Here is a 21,877-nt window from a genome sequence, read left to right on the forward strand (position 1 = left end):
CAAGACTGAGAACTTCAGAGACAGACAAGTCCTTTATTATCAAAGTTTTAAGATTAGTTGTTATATTACAGAAAAGATTAATTGAACCAAGAGGTTTATATATCCTATAAGTCACTTATAGGATATAAGCAATTTCCATTGTAATGGAGAATTAGATAAGTTGATTTAATATGGCATTTGATGAAATCCAAGGGATGATGTCCTAAATTTAATAAACTTATATCCCTTTATAAAGATGTTTATTAGATATATTTATTCTACTTTCACTCTTGAGTTTTCATTGTCACTTCAGCTCCAGACTATACAAGAATCTGTGTTCAGGCTAGTACTTAATACTACAATCTTTAGAAAGTCAGGCCCTATTTACGTTACTTTGGGCATGCCTTTGGGAATGCCTTTGCCTTGTGGGACCCTATCCTCCTATATTTATGTCTAGTTTTTCCTGATTTTTTTTTCTAGTCTTCTTGTCCTTTTACATAGTTCATATCTTCTTTAATGGGCTTTTTTTTTCTTTTTCTTAAATTATTCTGCAGATGGGTCCACCACTCAGCAGTACCACAGCTCTGTCTGACAGAGTTGTAGTTGTACTCACAGAATACTTTGGTCAATCCTGTCTGCTAATTAATTCCTGTGACCTGCTTTGACCACACATTCTCCCAGGGCTCATGTCACCCAAGGAACTGGGCATTAGGGCCCAGAGTGGGAGAGACAAGAAGTGAGCACCATATACCCTCCAGTGGTATGAGAACCATTAAACAGTATTTTTTGGACCTGGAAAGACCTTTCATTTAATGCCAAGGTTTATATGCTGTATAATGATACCAGGGAACGTAATTACTTTATTTTGCTGTATGATTCTACAGCATAATTTCCTTTGTCTTTTTTTTTTTTCAAGAATTCATGACATTCTGAATAAAAACATCTGCTAAGTCACTTCAGTTGTGTCTGACTGTGTGCGACCCCATAGACGGTAGCCCACGAGGCTCCGCCGTCCCTGGGATTCTCCAGGCAAGAACACTGGAGTGGGTTGCCATTTCCTTCTCCAGTGCATGAAAGTGAAAAGTGAAAGTGAAGTCACTCAGTCGTATCCGACTCTTAGCGACCCCATGGACTGCAGCCTTCCAGGCTTCTCCATCCATGGGATATTCCAGGCAAGAGTACTGGAGTGGGGTGCCATTGCCTTCTCCAGAATAAAAACATGGTACAACATAAATATGTTGTAGCATACTTTTGGAGAGTGAGTAGCAACTTGATTGTGACATGCTTCTACTAAAGTTAAATCACTATATTTACAGTTTTTTAGTAAGAACCTTGTTAACAAAAGTATTTTTGCTTTCAATATAAGATAATTTTTAAAAACTTTTTTGAAAAAGGAAATCCAGGCAAGAATACTGGAATGGACTGCCATTTTTTTCTCCAGGGGCTCTTCCCAACCCAGGAGGTGAACCTGCAGCTCCTGCCACATCTCCTGCATTGCAGGGAGGTTCTTCACCACCGAGCCACCAGGGAAGCTCAAGAAGGCAAAATTATGATACTTCTCTGTGGCATTGGATTCCTTAGCTGTATATCAGAAGGATGTTTTCTAAAATACATTGATATTAGAACGATCATTTTTCTGTTTGGGGATTAAATATGGATTCTAGCGTGTCTGTAAGATTTCCTGTAAGCTAAAATAGAAAGCTATTGGCTAGATACCCCTGTTAGGGGTTTATCCTTATGTGAATGACAGCTGTGCCAATCTTGGCTTTGCTTTCAATTCTCCAGTCTTCATAAAATGCCAACATGACTCCACATCCTTGTTAACATACCTCCTAACAGCACCCGCTGTCTACAGAAATCTCTTCTTCACCTGTTTTATACCCTTCTATTTTGAATTAAGGTTTCCTCTTCTCTTTTTGTATGCTTAATCACTCAGTCGTGTCTGACTCTTTGTGACACCATAGACTGTAGCCCACAAGGCTCCTCTGTCCATGGGGATTCTTCAGGCAAGAATACTGGAGTGGGTTGCCACGCCCTCCTCTTCCAGGGGACCTTCCCAACTCAGGGATCAAACCTAGGTCTCCCACATTGCAGGCGGATTCTTTACTGTCTGAGCCAGCAGCGAAGCCTATAGCATCTTTGAGAGCCCGGCAATTATACTTTGTCATTTACTGGATACCATCATACTGTCTACAGCAACGTACACTGAGGTAGTACTGTACACACTGAACAGATTTGGAAACTGACGTAGGAGTTATGTAACTTGCCAAGCTGGCTTATCTAGGTTTTGACAACTGGGACAGAAATCCTTGGTTCACCCTATTCTTTCCACTTTCCCATTTGTCAGCTTTCTCAGAATGTCATTCATTCTAGACATTGGGCGTGCTAACATGAAAGGCAGTCTGAGAAGATAAGTTTGATAGAACTTTAGGAGGTAGAGTCTCTAGGACGTGGTGATTGACTTAATAAGAGAAATGAGGATAGAGGAAAAAGTATTGGAAAATTCCCAAGCTTACAGTCCAAGGCTCTGGGTATAGTTTTATAGTGTGATTCTCTGAGATAGGAAATAAAAACTTGCTCAAGGGGATGAGCAAGTTTGAGGGAGTAAGACAGAATGGGGAAAAAAAGGTAGAGGGTTAAAATGTGATTGTGGTAACAACTTACAGTGGGTGATGTATGTGAAAATACTCAATTAAAGGGTATGTGGTAGCATTGGCATAGACATTTTTAATCTTACTACTGATAAATAACATTAATTTCTTTAGTCTCTAAGCAAGTTTAGAGTACATTTTGCTTTTTCTTTCCAACTTATTATTAACATTTTTCTGCATTTTTATTACTGAATCATTGAAAATTTGATGTAAAATGATATGCCCCACTATTGTATCCAAAGGGATTATAGTTGTTATTGAAAGTATTAGAAAGCTATCTGTGTAATGTACTTTTATCTAGTACATGAACTGGATATATGAATATGAAGGATAGTATGATTTTATGCAAGGCAGTCTCCATTTTTTTATAGATAAATACCTTGAACAATTAAAATAACTCTTCCTGGATTAAGGATATTTAACATTCAATTCTAAATAAATTTAGATAGACTTCCTTAAAAATTTTTAACTATAAAAGTAATACACAATCATGTAGAAATATGAAAAATAAAAATATAACAATTTGTTGATAATCCTATCTTCTGTAGATAACCACAGTTAATATTTTGGCATTTTCTTTTTTAAATCTTATTTTTCAAATTGGACTCAAATGCTAATGCAATTTTATAGCCACTGTAATTCCTTTATATTATGATCATTTCTCATATTATACTCTTTATATAACTTATATGAACTTAGATTGCTTCCAGTTCTTTACTCTTATAACTCATCCTCCAGTCTTTTTCTAAATATATTTCTATTCTCATCTCATAGTTTCTCTAGGAAAGATACTTGAAAACCGTAGATCAAGAACATGGATAATCTCTAAGGTTTTCAGAAAGGTTCCATCTTGTAACTCTCATGAACAATATTTTTTATTTCTTTAGCAAGAAAATGAAATTGAGAAGAAGTGTGAGCTCAAGAAAGAATCACTCTGGTCAACTAAAGAACTATCTGTGAGGAATTTTTTAATTTTATAAAGATTTGACTTATATTGACTGTCATTTCATTGATTTTTTTATGAGTCTTCATTCTTAGGATTAAAACTGATTCTGTTTCTATAATTTTGGTCTATTTCATAATTATAGTTCCTCTGGAAATGGACAGATCATATTATAAACATGGTATAGCAAAAAGAGTGTGGAGAAAGCCTGAGTGTAATTCTCTGCCCTCTACTCCATAGATATGAGACCTTTAATAGGTCATTTTCACGTTTACGAACTTCAGGTCTTTTGTTTATAAAAACACTTGATATTTCTACAATAGCATTGTTGTTTATATAAAATAGAGTAATGGATATGAAATATTTGTAAACTCTAGAACAAACTACAAAAATATTAGGCTATTGTTATTTTATTAGAGTTCCTGATTACATTTTGTCATTGTCACATGAGCCTTTTCTTTTGATTTTTCTGTTTTTTCATCTCTCCCTGACTGTCTTATAGTCCTGTTAGCAGCTTGTAAATGGATATATAGTTAAGCAGTTTAAAAAACTAAGATGGTCAGCCTTGGGCAGCTATAAGAACGTGTATATGTAGGTACTTAGTTAATAGTAAATGATATAAAGAGTCTCTTTCAGCAACAAAAAGGAATCTTCACACTGATTAAATAACTGTTAATCTGGAATTTTAAAAGTGGCTTTCAGTTAATGAGGTGGTGTGCCCAGAATTAGTGGTTGAGTTTTTTGAGGTGTCCAAACTAATAAAAAACATACATTATTGAAAATCAAGAAAACTTAAGTATAGTACAGATAACTTGTAGAATGGATTATATAATAATCTCAATGTATGGTTTTAATGAAAAGAAGCAAACTGTTTCTTGCCAAGAAAATATATACAGGAAGATAAATTGTTTATTGGGATGATTTTTACTAGAAGATGCTATTAAATTTCAAATACTTTATGGCTTTTTAGACTTTTGTCATACATGAGTATGTTATAAATGTTTCTGAAGTTAGAGTCAGAAATACTACTTGAGTAATTTTCTGGTTTTGAAATAGATAAGATTTGATTTCAGGTACAAAGTTCAGATGTTAGAAATAAACCTTTTTTTAATTTTACTGTTTTTTCAGATATTTGAACTTTTTTCTAAAGGTTCTTTAAGTGACAAGTAATTTTCCTTTTCCTTATTTTATCCATCTTAACACTGTTTAAGAACAATGGTGAACCTCAGGATGGTGATGAGATGCTTCCAAAGAAAGTGTTACTGACTGAATTTCGATCCCTGGTGGTTTGTAATTCCACCTCCAGAAATGCATCCAGTGTGAATAATGATTATGGTGAACTAAAGAATTTCAAGAAATTCAAAAAGGTATATATTCCTTTAAAATGCAGCAAGAGTGCAGTGTTTGAAATGTTTTTAGAAATATACTAAATAGTAATAAAAGCGTTTTATGTTGAAAACTGATGCTATTTCTTCTGTTTAAAACAGTTAAAAGTTACTCTAGTAAGTACATACCCTGCCACTTAAATTAATATATAAAACTTTATTAAGGTTGAATTCTTTAAAGGATGCTGTTTACCCATTTCTTTTCTACCTTATACAGCAGGCTTTTGGCTAGGTTCCTCCTAGTTCTTTTTCTTTCTTTCTTGTTTTGGTCATCTTTTGGTTGCTCAATGCAAGTTACAGGATCTTAGTATCCAACTAAGAATCAAACCTGTGTCCTCAGCAATGAAAGCATGGAGTGCTGAAAGAATATTTCTCATCCTATCCGTATTTTTGTTGTCTATTCTAGGGTGTTTGTTTCTTACTCCATGCTACTATTGACCTGCTAGGTTTTGCTTATGCATTTGATCGGAATATAGTAATTTTTTCAAAAGTGATTTCTGTGAAAGACTGCTTTTCTCTAGAACATGATCTGTATGATTTTTGCTGTGACTACAGGGTGTTGTAGCTTTTTCCTCTCAAATGTGAGCTACTATTAACATTAGTTTTCTGCCTATGACTTTAGAGCCATTTAGAGTATTATAATATTATTAAAGTGTTCTGAACACCATTTAACAGGAAGAATCTCTTCTACTTAGAGTGGACAATGGGAAATATCTCCCACTTATTTTCCACCCCACATGAATAGCACAGGTGCATTTGCATTCAATATCATATTACACAATCTCATTAAATTAAAATGCAAAAGACATACTAAATTTTTTAATTAATGAGGTTAACCACATAAAAAGCAATATAATATTCACTACTGGCCCAGGAGTGGTAAAAGTATAAAGTAGTACAAACTTCTGGAAAATAGTTTGGAAAAATTTTAAACCCTTAAAAATACTAATATCCTTGGCCAAGGAAATTTTTTGAGACTAAAAGAAATTAAATTTTTATACTAAAAGAAGTTTTAACAGGATTGCCTCTAATGAAAGGATTTGTCTGAATTTTTCTGTATATACTCAAATCAATGAAATAACTGTTTCCTCCCTCTTTCACTCATTTTCATTTATGGGATATAAATATGTTTAGTACTTATATGTGATTTACAGTCTTTGTGTTTTGAAGGTTTTTTTGTCTTTTTAAAAATATGATTGTCTTAATTTTTTAGTGCATTTAACAAGGTTTACTGTTTTACAGGTCACATTTCCTGGAGCAGGAAAACTTCCACACATCATTGGAGGATCAGATCTAATAGCTCATCATGCTCGAAAGAATACAGAATTAGAAGAGTGGCTGAGGCAGGAAATGGAGGTTAGTAGGAACCCAGACTCAGTAACTTGTTTGATTATTTGATCCCTTGTGATTTCCTTAGAGCAAATTCTTCTTAAAAACCAAACTTAAGATAAGTGACCTAAGGTTATTCATTCAGAAAAATTCCTGAGTTACAGACCATTAAGATTAATTTGCACCTTTCCCTAACACTTCTCTAAGGGACTTCTAAATTTACTGATCATATGTGCAACTAATTTGCTGCCTATGCCTCAGGAACCCAAACCTCAGTTATAAAATTGCTCTTTTGGGAAAATATGAACAGCTATACAGCTCTCCATGTTAGGATGTGGTTTCCAAAAACTCACTGTTTTTCAGATAATCAGCTGCATGTGTTTATAAACTCTAATGAGAACTCAGAGAATACAAAAATATGCTTCCTTTACTTTCTGGGTGTTGTGAGTCCCTAGTGTATATTCTTTTTTTTTTAATATAAGTTTATTTATTTTAATTAGAGGCTAATTACTTCACAATATTGTATTGGTTTTGCCATACATTGACATGAATCTGCCACATGCATACATGTGTTCCCCATCCTGGAACCCCCTCCCACCTCCCTCCCCATCCCATTCCTCTGGGTCATCTCAGTGCACCAGCCCTGAGCATCCTGTATCATGCATCGAACCTGGACTGGCGATTCGATTCACATATGATAATATACATGTTTCAGTGCCATTCTCAAAAATCATCCCACCCTCGCCCTCTCCCACAGAGTCCAAAAGACTGTCTGTACATCTGTGTCTCTTTTGCTGTCTCACATACAGGATTATCATCACCATCTTTCCAAATTCCATATATATGCGTTAGTATACTGTCTTGGTGTTTTTCTTTCTGGCTTGCTTCACTCTGTATAATCGGCTCCAGTTTCATCCACCTCATTAGAACTGATTCAAATGTATTCTTTTTAATGGCTGAGTAATACTCCACTGTGTATATGTACCACAGCGTTCTTATCCATTCACCTGCTGATGGACATCTAGGTTGCTCCCATGTCCTGACTATTGTAAACAGTGCTGCAGTGAACATTGGGGTGCACGTGCCTCTTTCAATTCTGGTTTCCTCGGTGTGTATGCCCAGCAGTGGGCATTTGTATTTCCACACCCCTACCTCATGCCAGGGCCCTTTTCCCCCTTTTTAGATGACTTGCATGTCTACCATATTCCTTCTCAGGTCTGAAAGTCAGTAACAATCAGAATATATCTCAGTATTGATCATTCTTCCTTCTTTTTTCCTGCAACACAGTATGTGATTTTGATTTGTAGATACAATTCTTGTTTATTTCAAGGAACTTTTCTGTTACCTCCTTAAAGATATTTTTATATTTATTGGGATTGCTACACTTAAGACATTACTCTCCTTTATTAAATCATCTTTCTGCTTCACATCCATTATTCTACATTCATTGTTGTTTTCTTTAAGCTCTTTAACTATATCAGAAATTAAAATTTCAGTTGTATCTGTTCTACTCCTCACTAGCTGTTATGTGATCTTGACTTCATTATACCTAATTAGAAATAATTAAAATCCTAATTACGCATTTAAACATTATTATTATTTTATTATTCCTCCGTCTCCTTCTATGCAGAATGGGAACAAAAATAGTACCTCCATTTCATAGGCTTTTTGTGAGAATTACAGAAGATACTACTTAATACAACATTTATAATAGTGGAAACCATGTCAGCTATTTCTCATTTCTTAATTCTGAAATGGGGTCATTATAGTTTCAGTTTGTTTACTTAACATTCATTCCCATTTCATTTCATTGTGTTTTTCCTATCGTTTAACTTTTTTGTTATTTTGTTGCTTTCACGTTCTTATTAATTTTATGTATCTTTTATTTATGGGTTATTATTTCTTGCAAACCAGGTTCTTTAACTGTCTTTGGCATGTTCTGTTCTAGTCTTTTTTTCCCCCAATCTGGATGTGGAGTGGCTTTGCTGTTTTCTTTAATTTTACCACTATTAAAAGACCTGTCCAGATATCGCTTGCTGTGTGACACGGCGTGTGACGTCTTATGCAGGGATTACACTCTAAAACCAGTTTAGGGCTTCCCTGGTGGCTCAGTGGTAGAGAATTCACCTGCCAGTGCGGGAGACATGGGTTTGATCCCTGATGTGGGAAGATCCCACATGCTGCCAAGCAGCTAAGCCGCTGGGCCACAAGTACTGAGCCCGTGCTCTGGAGCCTCGGAGCCGCAACTCCTGAGCCCACACCCTAGAGCCCATGCTCCACAATGGGAGAAGCCGCCTCGGTGAGAAGCCCGTGCACGGCAAGTAGAGAAGCCCCCACTTGCTGCAACTAGAGAAAAGCCTGTGTAGCAGTGAAGATCCAGCACAGCCAAAATAAATAAATAAAATTATTTCAAAAGGAAGCAGTTTGAGGCAGAAAATCACTCCTACCCTAGTGCATCCATACTTGTCAGTATGGCAGCGTATTCAGTCAAAGGCACGTAGCATGGCCCATCTACTTGTTGTGGCCTGAAAACACTGAATTGATGTGGGGTGGTGGGGTGGTCAGGTAAAGCTGTGTGCTGCTCTTCCTGGGAATGGAATTAAACGTGTATCAGGGAGTGTCTCTCCTCCCAGAAGAGAATAACCTGGAGTTTCTGGTTACTTGCCTGATCTGTCAGGGGTGCCTGGAGCCTGTGTCTTTGGTTAGTGCCAGTCTCACTGACTCACCTCTCTGTGCCATTAGCCCCTCCCAGCATTCCACCAGGAGTTGTTTTCTCTTTCCTGCTCAGACTGCTCTTTCCCAAATTTGTAATATTAGTAAGAATTCTCAGGTTTAGACAGTTCTGTAGCACCTTTTAATGAGTTGGAGGAGCATTAGGAATCAGTTGCATTAGTCTTTGGGTTCTTTGCACAGCCACGTTTTTGAAGTCTACATCTTGCTGCTGCTGCTGCTGCTGCTGCTGCTGCTGCTGCTGCTGCTAAGTTGCTTCAGTCGTGTCCGACTCTGTGCGACCCCATAGACGGCAGCCCACCAGGCTCCCCCATCCCTGGGATTCTCCAGGCAAGAACACTGGAGTGGGTTGCCATTTCCTTCTCCAACGCATGAAAGTGAAAAGTGAAAGGGAAGTCGCTCAGTTGTGTCCGACTCTTAGCGACCCCATGGACTGCAGCCTACCAGGCTCCTCCACCCATGGGATTTTCGAGGCAAGAGTACTGGAGTGGGGTGCCATTGCTACATCTTGATTAGTTTATAACTGGTGAGTGTTATTTGTTCTTGTATGGGGTGAAGCTGAGAGAATGATGGTGCAGCTGCTGACTTGTTTCTTTTATTTCATTAGCATTAGTAGAGAGACTGTGTTCTAGATTTATTCTACCAAATCTCCTTTTTGTTCTAGAGCAATTTCAGGTGCTCTAAGTAGAGTTTGCTCTCTAAGATAATAGAATTGACTTTGTTCTGCTACAGCTCCTGTACACATGTGCTACTGTCTTGATGTCTCATTGCCCTGTGCTTGCTCTAGCTACTCTTCTGTGTTCCCTGCCTTTTGTTTTTTTAAGTCCTTCTTTTTCTTCCTTTACTGCAGACCAGTCTTCGTTTTCACAATCACTTAGTTCCCATACTCTCTTTGAATATAGGATATTTCATTCTGTGCATTTAACATAATAACTCTTTGAATTCTACCCAACCTGATTTGGATTTTGAAAGACTGTGATATGTAGTTCTCCCAAGCCACTGAAAAATGCCAGTAATAGGAATGCCATTTATTTCTGTTTCTTAACACTATTTTACTTAATAATTTTACTGAGATATACAAGATAAAGCTGATTTTTCTTTTTTAATTAACTTATTTTAATTAGATGATAATTACATTACAATGTTATGATGGTTTTTGCCATACATCAACATGAATCGGCCATAGGTATACATGTGTCACCTGCATCATAAAGCCCCTCCCACCTCCCTTCCCACCCTATCCCTCTAGGTTGTCCCAGAGCACTGACTCTGGGTTCCCTGCTTCATGCATGGAACTTGCACTGGTCATCTCTTTACATATGGTAATGTACATGTTTCAGTGCTCTTCTTTCACATCATCCCACCCTTGCCTTCTCCCACTGAGTCCAATAGTGTTCTTTACCTCTGTGTCTCCTTTGCTGCCCTGCATGTAGAATCTTCTAAATTCCATATATAGGAGTTAATATGCAGTATTTGTCTTTCTCTTTCTGACTTACTTCACTCTATAATAGGTTCCAGAGTCATCCATCTCATTAGAACTGACTCAAATGCATTCCTTTTTATAGCTGAGTAATATTCCATTGTGTGTATGTACCACAACTTCCTTATCCATTCATCTCTCAGTGGACATCTAGTTCCATCTCCTAATTATTGTAAATAGTACAGCAATGAACATTTGGGTACATGTGTCTCTTTCAATTCTGGTTTCCATTGGGTATATGCCCAGCAGTGGGATTGCTGGATTGTATGGCATTTCTATTCAGTTTTTTAAGGAATCTCCACACTTCTCCATAGTGGCTGTATCAGTTTGCATTCCCACCAACAGTGTAAAATGATTCCCTTTTCTCCACACCCTCTCCAGCATTTATTGTTTGTAGACCTTTTGATGATGGGCATTCTGACCAGTGTGAGATGATACCTCATTGTAGTTTAGATTTTCATTTCTCTAATAATGAGTGATGTTGAGCATCTTTTCATGTGTTTATTAGCCATCTGTATGTCTTCTTTGGAGAAATAGCTGTTTAGGTCTTTTGCCCACTTTTTGATTAGGTTGTTTTTCTGGTATTGAGCTGTATGAGTTGCTTTGTACATTTTGGAGATTAATTCTTTGTCAGTTGTTTCTTTTGCTATTATTTTCTCCTTTTCTGAGGGCTGTCTTTTCACTTTGCTTATAGTTTTCTTCATTGTGCAAAAGCTTTTAAGTAGGTCCCATTTGCTTATTTTTATTTTTATTTCCATTACTCTAGGAGGTGGGTCATAGAGGATGTTGCTGTGATTTATGTCAAAGAGTATTCTGCATGGTTTCTGGTCTTACACTTAGGTCTTTAATCCATTTGAGTTTATTTTTGTGTATGCTGTTAGAAAGTGTTCTAGTTTCATTCTTTTACGTAGTTCACCAGTTTTCCCATCACCACTTGTTGAAGAGACTGTCTTTTCTCTATTGTTTATTTTTGCCTCCTTTGTCAAAGATAAGGTGTCCATAGGTTTGTGGATTTATCTGGACTTTCTGTTTTGTTCCAGTAATCTATATTTCTGTCTTTGTGCTAATACTATACTGTCTTGATGACTGTAGCTTTGTAGTATAGTCTGAAGTCAGGACAGTTGATTGCTCTTGTTCTGTTCTTCTTCCTCAAGATTGCTTTGGCTATCCAGAGTCTTTTGTGTTTCCATACAAATTGTGAAATTATTTTTTCTAGTTCTGTGAAAAATACTGTTGGTTGTTTGATAGGGATTGCATTGAATGGGTAATTACTTTGGGTAATACTCATTTTGGTATTCAGGTGTACTCATTTTCACAATATAGATTTTTACAATTCAAGAGCATGGTATATTTCTCCATCTATTTGTGTCTTCCATTTGTGTTCTGCTCTACTTATTAGACAATGTAAAAAGATATAATTTCATTTTGACATTTCATTTTATAAATAGGAAATCATTCTGGTAAGTTTGAATCCTGCAAGTATAAGCTGGTGCTCTTATTCAAGTAGACCTGGTCAGTCCCAGTTCTTCCATATGACAGTTTTCTGATTTTTCTTAACCTGAGTCTCTGTTCCTTATTGGTTAAAATTGGGATAATAGTGTAAAATAGTGATGAAGTTATATGAAGATTAAGTGGGTTTTTCTTAGAAACAGTTTTAAGATAGTATCTAGAAATATATAAATGTAAATTATTTATAGTAAACAAACAGTATCTGCATTCAGTGAACTTACACTTCTTTAGTGGAGACGTGATACAAATAATTATAAGAGGTACAAATTGGGTAAAGTTTTGTGGGAGTTCTTCATATCAGACTTGTTTTTATTATGTTTTTAAGTTATTTATTTTGTATTGGGGTATAGCTGGTTAACAGTGTTGTGATAGTTTCAGGTAAACTGTGAAGGGGCTCAGGCCCGAGTCCCTTCACATGCGTGTATCCGTCCCCTCCCGTCCAGGCTGCCACAGCACACTGAGCACAGTGCCATGCATGGTACAGTAGGTTCCTGTTGGTTATGCATTTCAATCATGGCAGTGTCAGACTTATTTTTAAATGAAGAGACTCAGAAAGCCATTGTTAAAGAGGTGAAGAACATGTTCCTTGACACATAGGAGGCAGTAAATAATTATTGAGCAAATGCACCTTGAAAGATGGTCAGCTTTGGAAAGAGGAGGAAAAGGAAGTAATTTCTAGATAGAGGAAGAAACATGAACAAAAGCAGAGAGAGGCTAGTATGTTTGTTGGGAGGTGTGTGTGGTGTTTTGTCTTTGTGTGATTCAGTTTATCTGGCTTTATAGGGTTCATGAAGAAGAGGGTGAGAAGTGATTGAGAAAGTAGAATGGAGCGAGGTCATGAAGAACCTTTCCCATTTAGGGGTCCTCAGACTCAAGAGTGTGTGTTTTCTTTGGTAGGTTGGGGAAGTCATTGAAAGGTTTTGAATGGCACATGATAAGATCACAGCTGGACTTGAGGAAGGGTGCATGCAGCTCAGGGTATTTCTGGTCCCAAGTCTCAAAGGTGCTTTAGGAGTTTGGTGAGTTTATGTGTAAAATTACTTTGTGGATGAGTTAATTCAGTAGCAGTTTCTGAGGCCTGACTTGGGACTGTGAGGAGAGCCTCTTTAACTGAAGAGCTGCTCTGGTTGAAGGCAGGGTAAATACTACCCTCTCAGGCTTCTGTCAGTGGTATGATCTCAAAACATTGACATTTCATTTAGTAAAAGGGTTTTGCTGGAAAAAAAATGTTTAAAAACTTAACAAACTAGCAGTATATGTGCTGGTTGCCTTTGAGAGGAGATTGGCTGGAGAAATTTGATTAGGAGACTTCTGCAATAATCTTGGCACAAAGGGAAAATGGAACAGATTGGTTCCGTGGGTGAGAACTGGCAACCTCCAGGATGTGGTCAGCTGCTGCAGCTGGCGCAGCATGTAAGGGTCGAACGTAGTCGACGCACAGTTGGAGAAAAAGAAACTAGAGACAGAATGAAAGTTTTAAAGATAGGAGCAGGGGACTCAAGACCTCTTGGATCAAGAGTCCTGTTCCTTGGAGCCCCATCACGTTTATTTCGTGTCTTGGCAACAGAAAGAATCTGTTGTGCTGCATGAAGTTAGCCTCCTGTGTCCCCAGTCGTGTCTCCCATTTTATTAATTACTTTAAACTACCTTTGTTATTGTTTTGTACAAGGGCTGTCACCTAACTGGAGGTCATAGACCCACATATGCCTTGGGAAAACATCTTGGTGTGTGCACAAGCAGCGTTCTGAACTTGGGCTGATCTGGAATTCCAAGGTCCACGCTGTTTTTCTTTAGTTTAGCAGGGTATGACAACCCCAATGAATCAACCCAATGTACTTTTATTTGGGTTATGCTATATTGCTATATTTTGCTTTTATTCTTTTCCCATGGTGATTTTCTCATGGCTTAGCCAGAGCAACAGGCAGCTGTTAACCTCTGCAGTCAACCAGCATGGCAGTTTCATTAACGGTATATTCGTCATTGAGCAAATCTTTGAAATTATGTTAATTTTGACAGGTTCAAAATCAGCATGCCAAAGAAGACTCTCTTGCTGATGACCTCTTTAGGTAAAGTTTAATTTCAGCTTTCTTGTGCATTTTTGTATACAACACTTAGTTCTGTTGATAGAGTTTAAATGTTTCGACCCCTTTCCTTAAAATTAGACACTTGGTACCTTCACCTAAGTAATATTTTGTCTTGTTTTTAATTTTTTTTTTAACTACTTGAGCACCTGTTTACTACTGGATAAAGGCTTGGGCTTAATTCACTTGTACTGTATCACAAGATGTTTAAATTATGGGCATTTGGGCTTCCCTGGTGGCTCAGTGGTAGACAATCCACCTTCTGGTGCAGGAGATGCAGTTTGATCCCTGGGTCTAGAAGATCCCCTGGAAAAGGAAATGGCAACCCACTCCAGTATTCTTGCTGGGAAATGCCATGCACGGTGGAGCCTGGTGGGCTGCAGACCATGGGGTTGCAAGAGTCAGACGCAACTTAGCAACCAAACCACCACCACCTTGGGGCATTTAGACAATGAAGGTTCCTGAGCTGGGTGAATTTGAGTAATATATTTGTGAGATTTTCAGCCCTGAGTAGAAAGAATTATGAATGAATGGAGTTTGAAATAAGATAAGTAAAATACCAGACATGAAAATAAGAAGCTGGATTAGAGTTTCAAAGCAGGTTTTTCTGAGAGGGTTAGAGGAGTTATAATGGGTAATAATAATTTAATTCAGATTTAACATTTTCAGCATTCTTGCAGGCCCAACAAATTTCATAATAATTAGCTCTCAAATATGCATAAAATACAATATTGTAGGTAGATACTGGCTAGGGTGGAATAACATTTTCCCAAGAAATACTGTAATTTTGAGTCTGTTTTATAGCCAATTTGATTTTTAATTTCATTATTGAATATATGAATCATTGATGAAAATGTTGACAAATAGTGCTGATTTTTCATAAGTATAGTCAGATGCCCAACTACATTTGTTCAGTTGCTATAGAAGACTTATAACATAATTATATTTTAGGTTCATTATGCTCTTTTGGGCAAATGGTAGAATTTAATGTGGGAGTGGAGAGATCTGTTTGCAGCTAGTCTGGAGGAAGTATAAAAACATATATTAATTTTTAAACCGTTGTTTTCATTAATTACTTTAAGGCTTTCACAGGATTTTTGATGATGTTTTACTTTTACCAAATAGTCATCAAAGCAACATCAAAAAGATAAGCAACAGTAAAAAATGTCTTTGCTTAATATTTGATCCTAGGGATAAAACTGGCATTCTCATTCTGTTTGCCAAAGCGTGTCTATATTTTGAAAGCCTTTTAACTTGTGAAAGGAACACTATCATTTATCTAGATATCATTTGACTCAGTTTCTTTCTTTACAGATACAATCCTAATGTTAAAAGGAGAAGATAACAAGGTTTTATGAAGAAGCCACAGAAAAACATTTCCTGTTTAGTATTGACTTCACGTTTCCTCTGCAGTACATTCATATCATGTATAGAAGATTTAAGTTTATGGCCTAAATTTGTTAAATAAAATGCACAAAACTTAAGTTTCTTTTGTTTGGGAAAATTAGTATCATTTGTTCTGTTTTAGTCTTTGTCATTTCATCTTTTATAATTTTTTTTCATTTTTAAATGTGATTTTAACTTACTGAATACTTAATATAGTCATAGTTCAAAATTCTAAAAGTATAAAAAGGTAAAATCTTAAAAAGGCTCCCTTCTACCGCTGTCCTGGCTGTCTGTTTCCTTGCCTCTGAAAAAATTCCATGATACTCATTTCTTTACAGAGATATGTAGTGCCTATTCAAATTTCTAGGCATATCATTTTTCAGTAATTTCCTATAGAAATGATACGATGTTAGTTACATACCTTACCCTTTTTTACTGACTGGATTGGAAGGTTATAGTAATATCAAAGCATAATGTTTTTCCTTTTTATCATTTTTCTTTTCCATTATACTATAGTCTTTCCTGGACTGAAGTAACCCAAGTGAAATGAATTCTAGTATTGAAGAGGCCACCCACATATCATACTAATATTGGAAATGACAGTGGAGGATGTCATCAAGCTTGGGGATATATCTCCCTAAAACGAGATAAGACCTGTTTGGTGCTCTTACTAAACTGGGTATTCAGTAACACTCTAAAAAGTTGAGCTTTTTAGAATCCTAGTTTCTTTAATCTAAAAAGTAGAAATGGTAAGTTTGTCTTCTTTCTACCTAAAAGGGAGATGGTATGGAAAAACTTTGTTTTTCCAAATTTTTTCATATAGACAGCTTTCACTGTACATTTTAATTAGGGTAAACTCTTTTTACCTACTCTAAAGACTGATATAGTTTGTCTTCGGAGATAGAGCATGCTTTTTATACTGACTGAAAGCTTCCTAGTTTCACATAGATTCTGCCACTCTAACAAACAGACTATGAGAGAGAGCCTAGCGTGAAAAGTTATATCATAAATTAATTTGTATTGTTGTTAAGTCTTCATGGAAGATCTAGTGTTCCACTATATTCGCAAGGGAAGTCACCATATTTAAATACCTGACTAAGACCCTTTGCACTCTTGACCAGCCTTCAGAACACGTTCTTCCTTTCAGGAGATAGTTTGTAAATGTCCTAGATTTTTCTTATTTATGTTTCATTATCCCTTCAAATTCGTTGTTAAGGAAACATTAAATGTGTATTCATAATGCTCTCCACAACACTGAAAGAGTTTGAAGATAAATGAATAACGGTCTCTCTCCTCCCCTAACAGTCTCTGTTCCCTTTAGGAGCAGTCTAAAAGCTCAAACACTCTAGAACTGGTGGTCCTTGTGTTTTAAATTTCCTTAAAGTTCTATTTGGCATAGAAAGTATTGTTAAATAGATAGAAGATGTTTACCATTGCTTTCCATGGAGCCTTCTGTGCTGCATAGTTTTTATAAAATTGTTAGCTCTGCCCTGAACAACTTTAGTTATAGCCATGCTTGGATATATGGTGTGTACCTTTTCCCTTGGATTTCTGGGGGACTCTTTTTTTTCCTAGCACCTTTATGTATTTTAGGAGAAAGAGGGGGTGAAACTTGCCACTTCCCTTTCTTTAATGAATGAGAACTCTGCCCCCATTTTGACGTGGGACTTCAAGTGGTGGCAAGGAAGAAGTAGCCTAAACTTTGGCCATAATCTCACAGTTGTCCATTACCCAGCAGCACTTTTGCAGTGGTATACTCCCTTTCCTTTCTTTAGCTATAAAGTTCTTTCTGCCCAGAACTATCCTGCCTTCTTCCTAACTGAAACCTTGCGAGTGGTCACCCAAGTGGGAGTCTACCTTTGCTTCTTTGAATGATCATGATCCAGATGCCTTAAGAGATCAAAGCACATTGTGATGTAGGTAAAATGTTCTCCTCCTAAGTTTAGCAAGAATGATTGTATAACTTGCTTTTGAACATTTATTAGAGTTACCAAGGGAACATTTCCTGCAAAGATGGGCTCGATTAAAGGACAGAAATGGTATGGACATAACAGAAGCAGAAGATATTAAGAAGAGGTGGCAAGAATACACAGAAGAACTGTAGAAAAAAGATCTTCACGACCAAGATTATCACGATGGTGTGATCACTCACCTAGAGCCAGACATCCTGGAATGTGAAGTCAAGTGGGCCTTAGAAAGCATCACTACAAACAAAGTTAGTGGAGGTGATGGCATTCCAGTTGAGCTATTTCAAATCCTGAAAGATGATGCTGTGAAAGTGCTGCACTCAACATGCCAGCAAATTTGGAAAACTCAGCAGTGGCCACAGGACTGGAAAAGGTCAGTTTTCATTCCAATCCCAAAGAAAGGCAATGCCAGAGAATGCTCAAACTACTGCACAATTGCACTCATCTCACACACTAGTAAAGTAATGCTCAAAATTCTCCAAGCCACGCTTCAGCAATACGTGAACTGTGAACTTCCTGATGTTCAAGCTGGTTTTAGAAAAGTCAGAGGAACCAAATTGCCAACATCTGCTGGATCATTGAAAAAGCAATAGAGTTCCAGAAAAACATCTATTTCTGCTTTATTGACTATGCCAAAGCCTTTGACTGTGTGGATCACACTAAACTGTGGAAAATTCTGAAAGAGATGGGAATACCAGAACACCTGATGTGCCTCTTGAGAAACCTATATGCAGGTCAGGATGCAACAGTTAGAACTGGACATGGAACAACAGACTGGCTCCAAATCAGGAAAGGAGTACATCAAGGCTGTATATTGTCACCCTGCTTATTTAACTTCTATGCAGAGTACATCATGAGAAACGCTGGGCTGGAAGAAACACAAACTGGAATCAAGATTGCCAGGAGAAATATCAATAGCCTCAGATATACAGATGATACCACCGTTATGGCAGAAAGTGAAGAGGAACTAAAAAGCCTCTTGATGAAGGTGAAAGTGGAGAGTGAAAAAGTTGGCTTAAAGCTCAACATTCAGAAAACGAAGATCATGGCATCTGGTCCCATCACTTCATGGGAAATAGATGGGGAAACAGTGGAAACAGTGTCAGACTTTATTTTTCTGGGCTCCAAAATCACTGCAGATGTTGACTGCAGCCATGAAATTAAAAGACGCTTAACTCCTTGGAAGGAAAGTTATGACCAACCTAGACAGCACATTGAGAAGCAGAGACATTACTTTGCCAACAAAGGTCCGTCTAGTCAAGGCTATGGTTTTTCCAGTGGTCATGTATGGATGTGAGAGTTGGACTGTGAAGAAGGCTGAGCACCGAAGAACTGATGCTTTTGAACTGTGGTGTTGGAGAAGACTCTTGAGAGTCCCTCAGACTGCAAGGAGATCCAACCAGTCCATTCTAAAGGAGATCAGCCCTCGGATTTCTTTGGAAGGAATGATGCTAAAGCTGAAAACTCCAGTACTTTGGCCACCTCATGTGAAGAATTGACTCACTGGAAAAGACTGATGCTGGGAGGGATTGGGGGCAGGAGGAGAAGGGGACGACAGAGGATGAAATGGCTAGATGGCATCACCGACTTGATGGATGTGAGTTTGAACTCCGGGAGTTGGTGATGGATTCATGGGGTCGAAAGAGTCAGACACGACTGAGTGACTGAACTGAACTGCTCTTTTGTCAGGCTGTTATCAATTGTGAATTCACAAACATGATGCTGTGAAGTCACTTTGCTTACCTTCATAAGAGGTTGATGTGGGGTAAGCAGACGTACTAGAAGTTATTTTATTGCTCTAAACCATGGAAACACTTCATGGCAAATAGACGGGGAAACGATGGAGACAGACTTTATTTTTTCTGGGCTCCAAAGTCACGGCAGATGGTGATTGCAGCCATGAAATTAAAAGACACTTACTCCTTGGAAGAAAAGTTATGAACAACCTAGACAGCATATTAAAAAGCAGAGACATTACTTTACCAACAAAGGTCCGTCTAGTCAAGACTATGGTTTTTCCAGTAGTCATGTATGGATGTGAGAGTTGGACTATAAAGAAAGCTGAGTGCCGAAGAATTGATGCCTTTGAACTGTGGTGTTGAAGAAGACTCGAGAGTCCCTTGGACTGCAAGGAGATCAAGCCAGTGAATCCTGGAAGGACTGATACTGAAGCTGAAACTCCAATACTTTAGCCACCTGATGCAAAGAACTGCCTCATTTGAAAAGACCCTGATGCTGGGAAAGACTGAAGGCGGGAGGAGAAGGGGATGACAGAGGATGAGATGGTTGGATGCCATCACTGACTCAATGGACATGAGTTTGAGTAAACTCTGGGAGCTGGTGATGGACAGGGAGGCCTGGTGTGCTTCAGTCCATGGGGACTTAAAGAGTCAGACACGACAGCAACTGAACTGAAACCACTGGATTGAGTGCCACTCTGATTTGTCTATCTGTATAAGCTAGCCTCCCAACTAGTTTGATCACTTCTTTAAAATGGAGTCTTGGTTTTATTAATAAACTACAAGCAGATCCAACCAGTCTACCCTAAGGATCAGTCCTGGGTGTTCATTAGAAGGTCTGATGTTGAAGTTGAAACTCCAATACTTTGGCCACCTGATGTGAAAAGTTGACTCATTGGAAAAGACCCTGATGCTGGGTCAGGAGGGGCGGTGGCGAAGAGATACCCCTCGTCCAAGGTAAGGAGCAGCAGCTGTGCTTTGCTGGAGCAGCCGTGAAGAGATACCGCACGTCCAAGGTAAGGGAAACCCAAGTAAGACGGTAGGTGTTGCAAGAGGGCATCAGAAGGCAGACACACTGAAACCATAATCACAGAAAACTAGTCAATCTAATCACACTAGGACCACAGCCTTGTCTGACTCAATGAAACTAAGCCATGCCCGTGGGCCACCCAAGACGGGCGGGTCATGGTGGAGAGGTCTGACAGAATGTGGTCCACTGGAGAAGGGAATGGCAAGCCACTTCAGTATTCTTGCCTTGAGAACCCACGAAGAGTATGAAAAGGCAAAATGATAGGATACTGAAAGAGGAACTCCCCAGGTCAGTAGGTGCCCAATATGCTACTGGAGATAAGTGGAGAAATAACTCCAGAAAGAATGTGATGGAGCCAAAGCAAAAACAATACCCAGCTGTGGATGTGACTGGTGATAGAAGCAAGGTCTGATGCTGTCACGAGCAATATTGCATAGGAACCTGGAATGTCAGGTCCATGAATCAAGGCAAATTGGAAATGGTCAAACAGGAGATGGCAAGAGTGAACGTCAGCATTCTAGGAATCAGCAAACGAAAATGGACTGGAATGGGTGAATTTAACTCAGATGACCATTATTATCTACTACTGCAGGCAGGAATCCCTTAGAAGAAATGGAGTAGCCAACCATCAGAGCAAGACCTAGATTTCTGGGTTGCTCTGATGTGCCAGGCTCAGGAAATATGCACTTCCATTCATCCCATATCTTACTTATACATATCCTAAGTCTTCCTTTTCAATTTCTGAATTAAGCTTATTTATTTTCATTAAATGCTGTCATTTTCCTCTTAATACTCAACTGGATTTTAAATAATTCAAGGAATCAGAAAAATAATTGAAAATTTTCATTTCTGAAATTCCTTTCCTTCATGTAGGTATGTTTCAGCAGATATCACATGCCTTCAGTGTGAAGAACTTTCTTTAGCATTACTTTTTGTGCATATTTCCTGGTGTCATCTTTTTTGTTTTCCTTATGGAATTTTAGCTTGACTTTTACTTCAGCATTTTAAAGACATTGTTCTACTGTATTCTTGATTATGTTGTCCTGGTTTTCTTTCCATTGTTCAGTTATGTGTCAAAATCGAATTGCTTTTTAAAATATTTCATTTTTTTTTAGCAATTGATTGTTGTCTTAATATGTATTTTTTGCAGTTCGGGTTTCTTGGATGCGTGGGTTGCTTTTTATTTTTTAAATCAAGTCTATAAAATTTTTAACCTTTATTTTCCCACATATATTTTCCTGTTCCAGTCACTCTTGCTTTCCTCTGGATCCAACTATACGTTAGACCACTTGTTATTTGGCTCCTGTCAGTTTTTTTTAATTCCTTTTAAATATTCTTCAGTTTCAACAGTTCCAATTAAACTTCACGTTCATTGATCTTTATTCCTATAGTGGTTTGTATATTTTTATGCCCATGTCGTAAATCTTTCATTTCAGAATGTATTTTTAAGCTGTAGAATATATGAGGTTTTTATGTTATTCTCAGACTCACTCACTTAAGAATTAAATATTTTTTAATATTTTGAAATCTATGTAGTAGCTTTTAAAGTTTCTGCTATTTGCAATGTCTGTGTCAACTCTGGATCTATTTTGATGACTTGTTTTTTCCCTCTGCTTATGGTCATGTCTTCTTGTCTTCACACCTAATTTTTATTGCACGTTGTACACT

At 37.6% G+C, this 21,877-nt stretch overlaps 1 protein-coding gene across 8 annotated transcripts in view; it reads left to right on the forward strand.

The window, feature by feature from the left end:
- Positions 1-15,571, forward strand: part of NBN (nibrin) — a 57,163-nt gene extending 41,592 nt beyond the window's left edge. For all 8 annotated transcript variants that reach the window (XM_069600637.1, XM_069600641.1, XM_069600638.1 and 5 more), the window contains exons 12-16: positions 3,518-3,586; positions 4,785-4,940; positions 6,201-6,314; positions 14,023-14,072; positions 15,402-15,571. In XM_069600637.1, coding sequence (XP_069456738.1) covers positions 3,518-3,586; positions 4,785-4,940; positions 6,201-6,314; positions 14,023-14,072; positions 15,402-15,432 — 420 coding nt within the window. In that variant the 3' untranslated portion in view covers positions 15,433-15,571. The remainder of the gene's footprint in view (positions 1-3,517; positions 3,587-4,784; positions 4,941-6,200; positions 6,315-14,022; positions 14,073-15,401) is intronic.
- The last annotated feature ends 6,306 nt before the right edge of the window (positions 15,572-21,877 follow it).

The sequence above is a fragment of the Ovis canadensis genome, chromosome 9 (genome assembly GCF_042477335.2).
Source record: "Ovis canadensis isolate MfBH-ARS-UI-01 breed Bighorn chromosome 9, ARS-UI_OviCan_v2, whole genome shotgun sequence".
In the NCBI taxonomy this organism is placed as follows: Eukaryota; Metazoa; Chordata; class Mammalia; order Artiodactyla; family Bovidae; genus Ovis; species Ovis canadensis.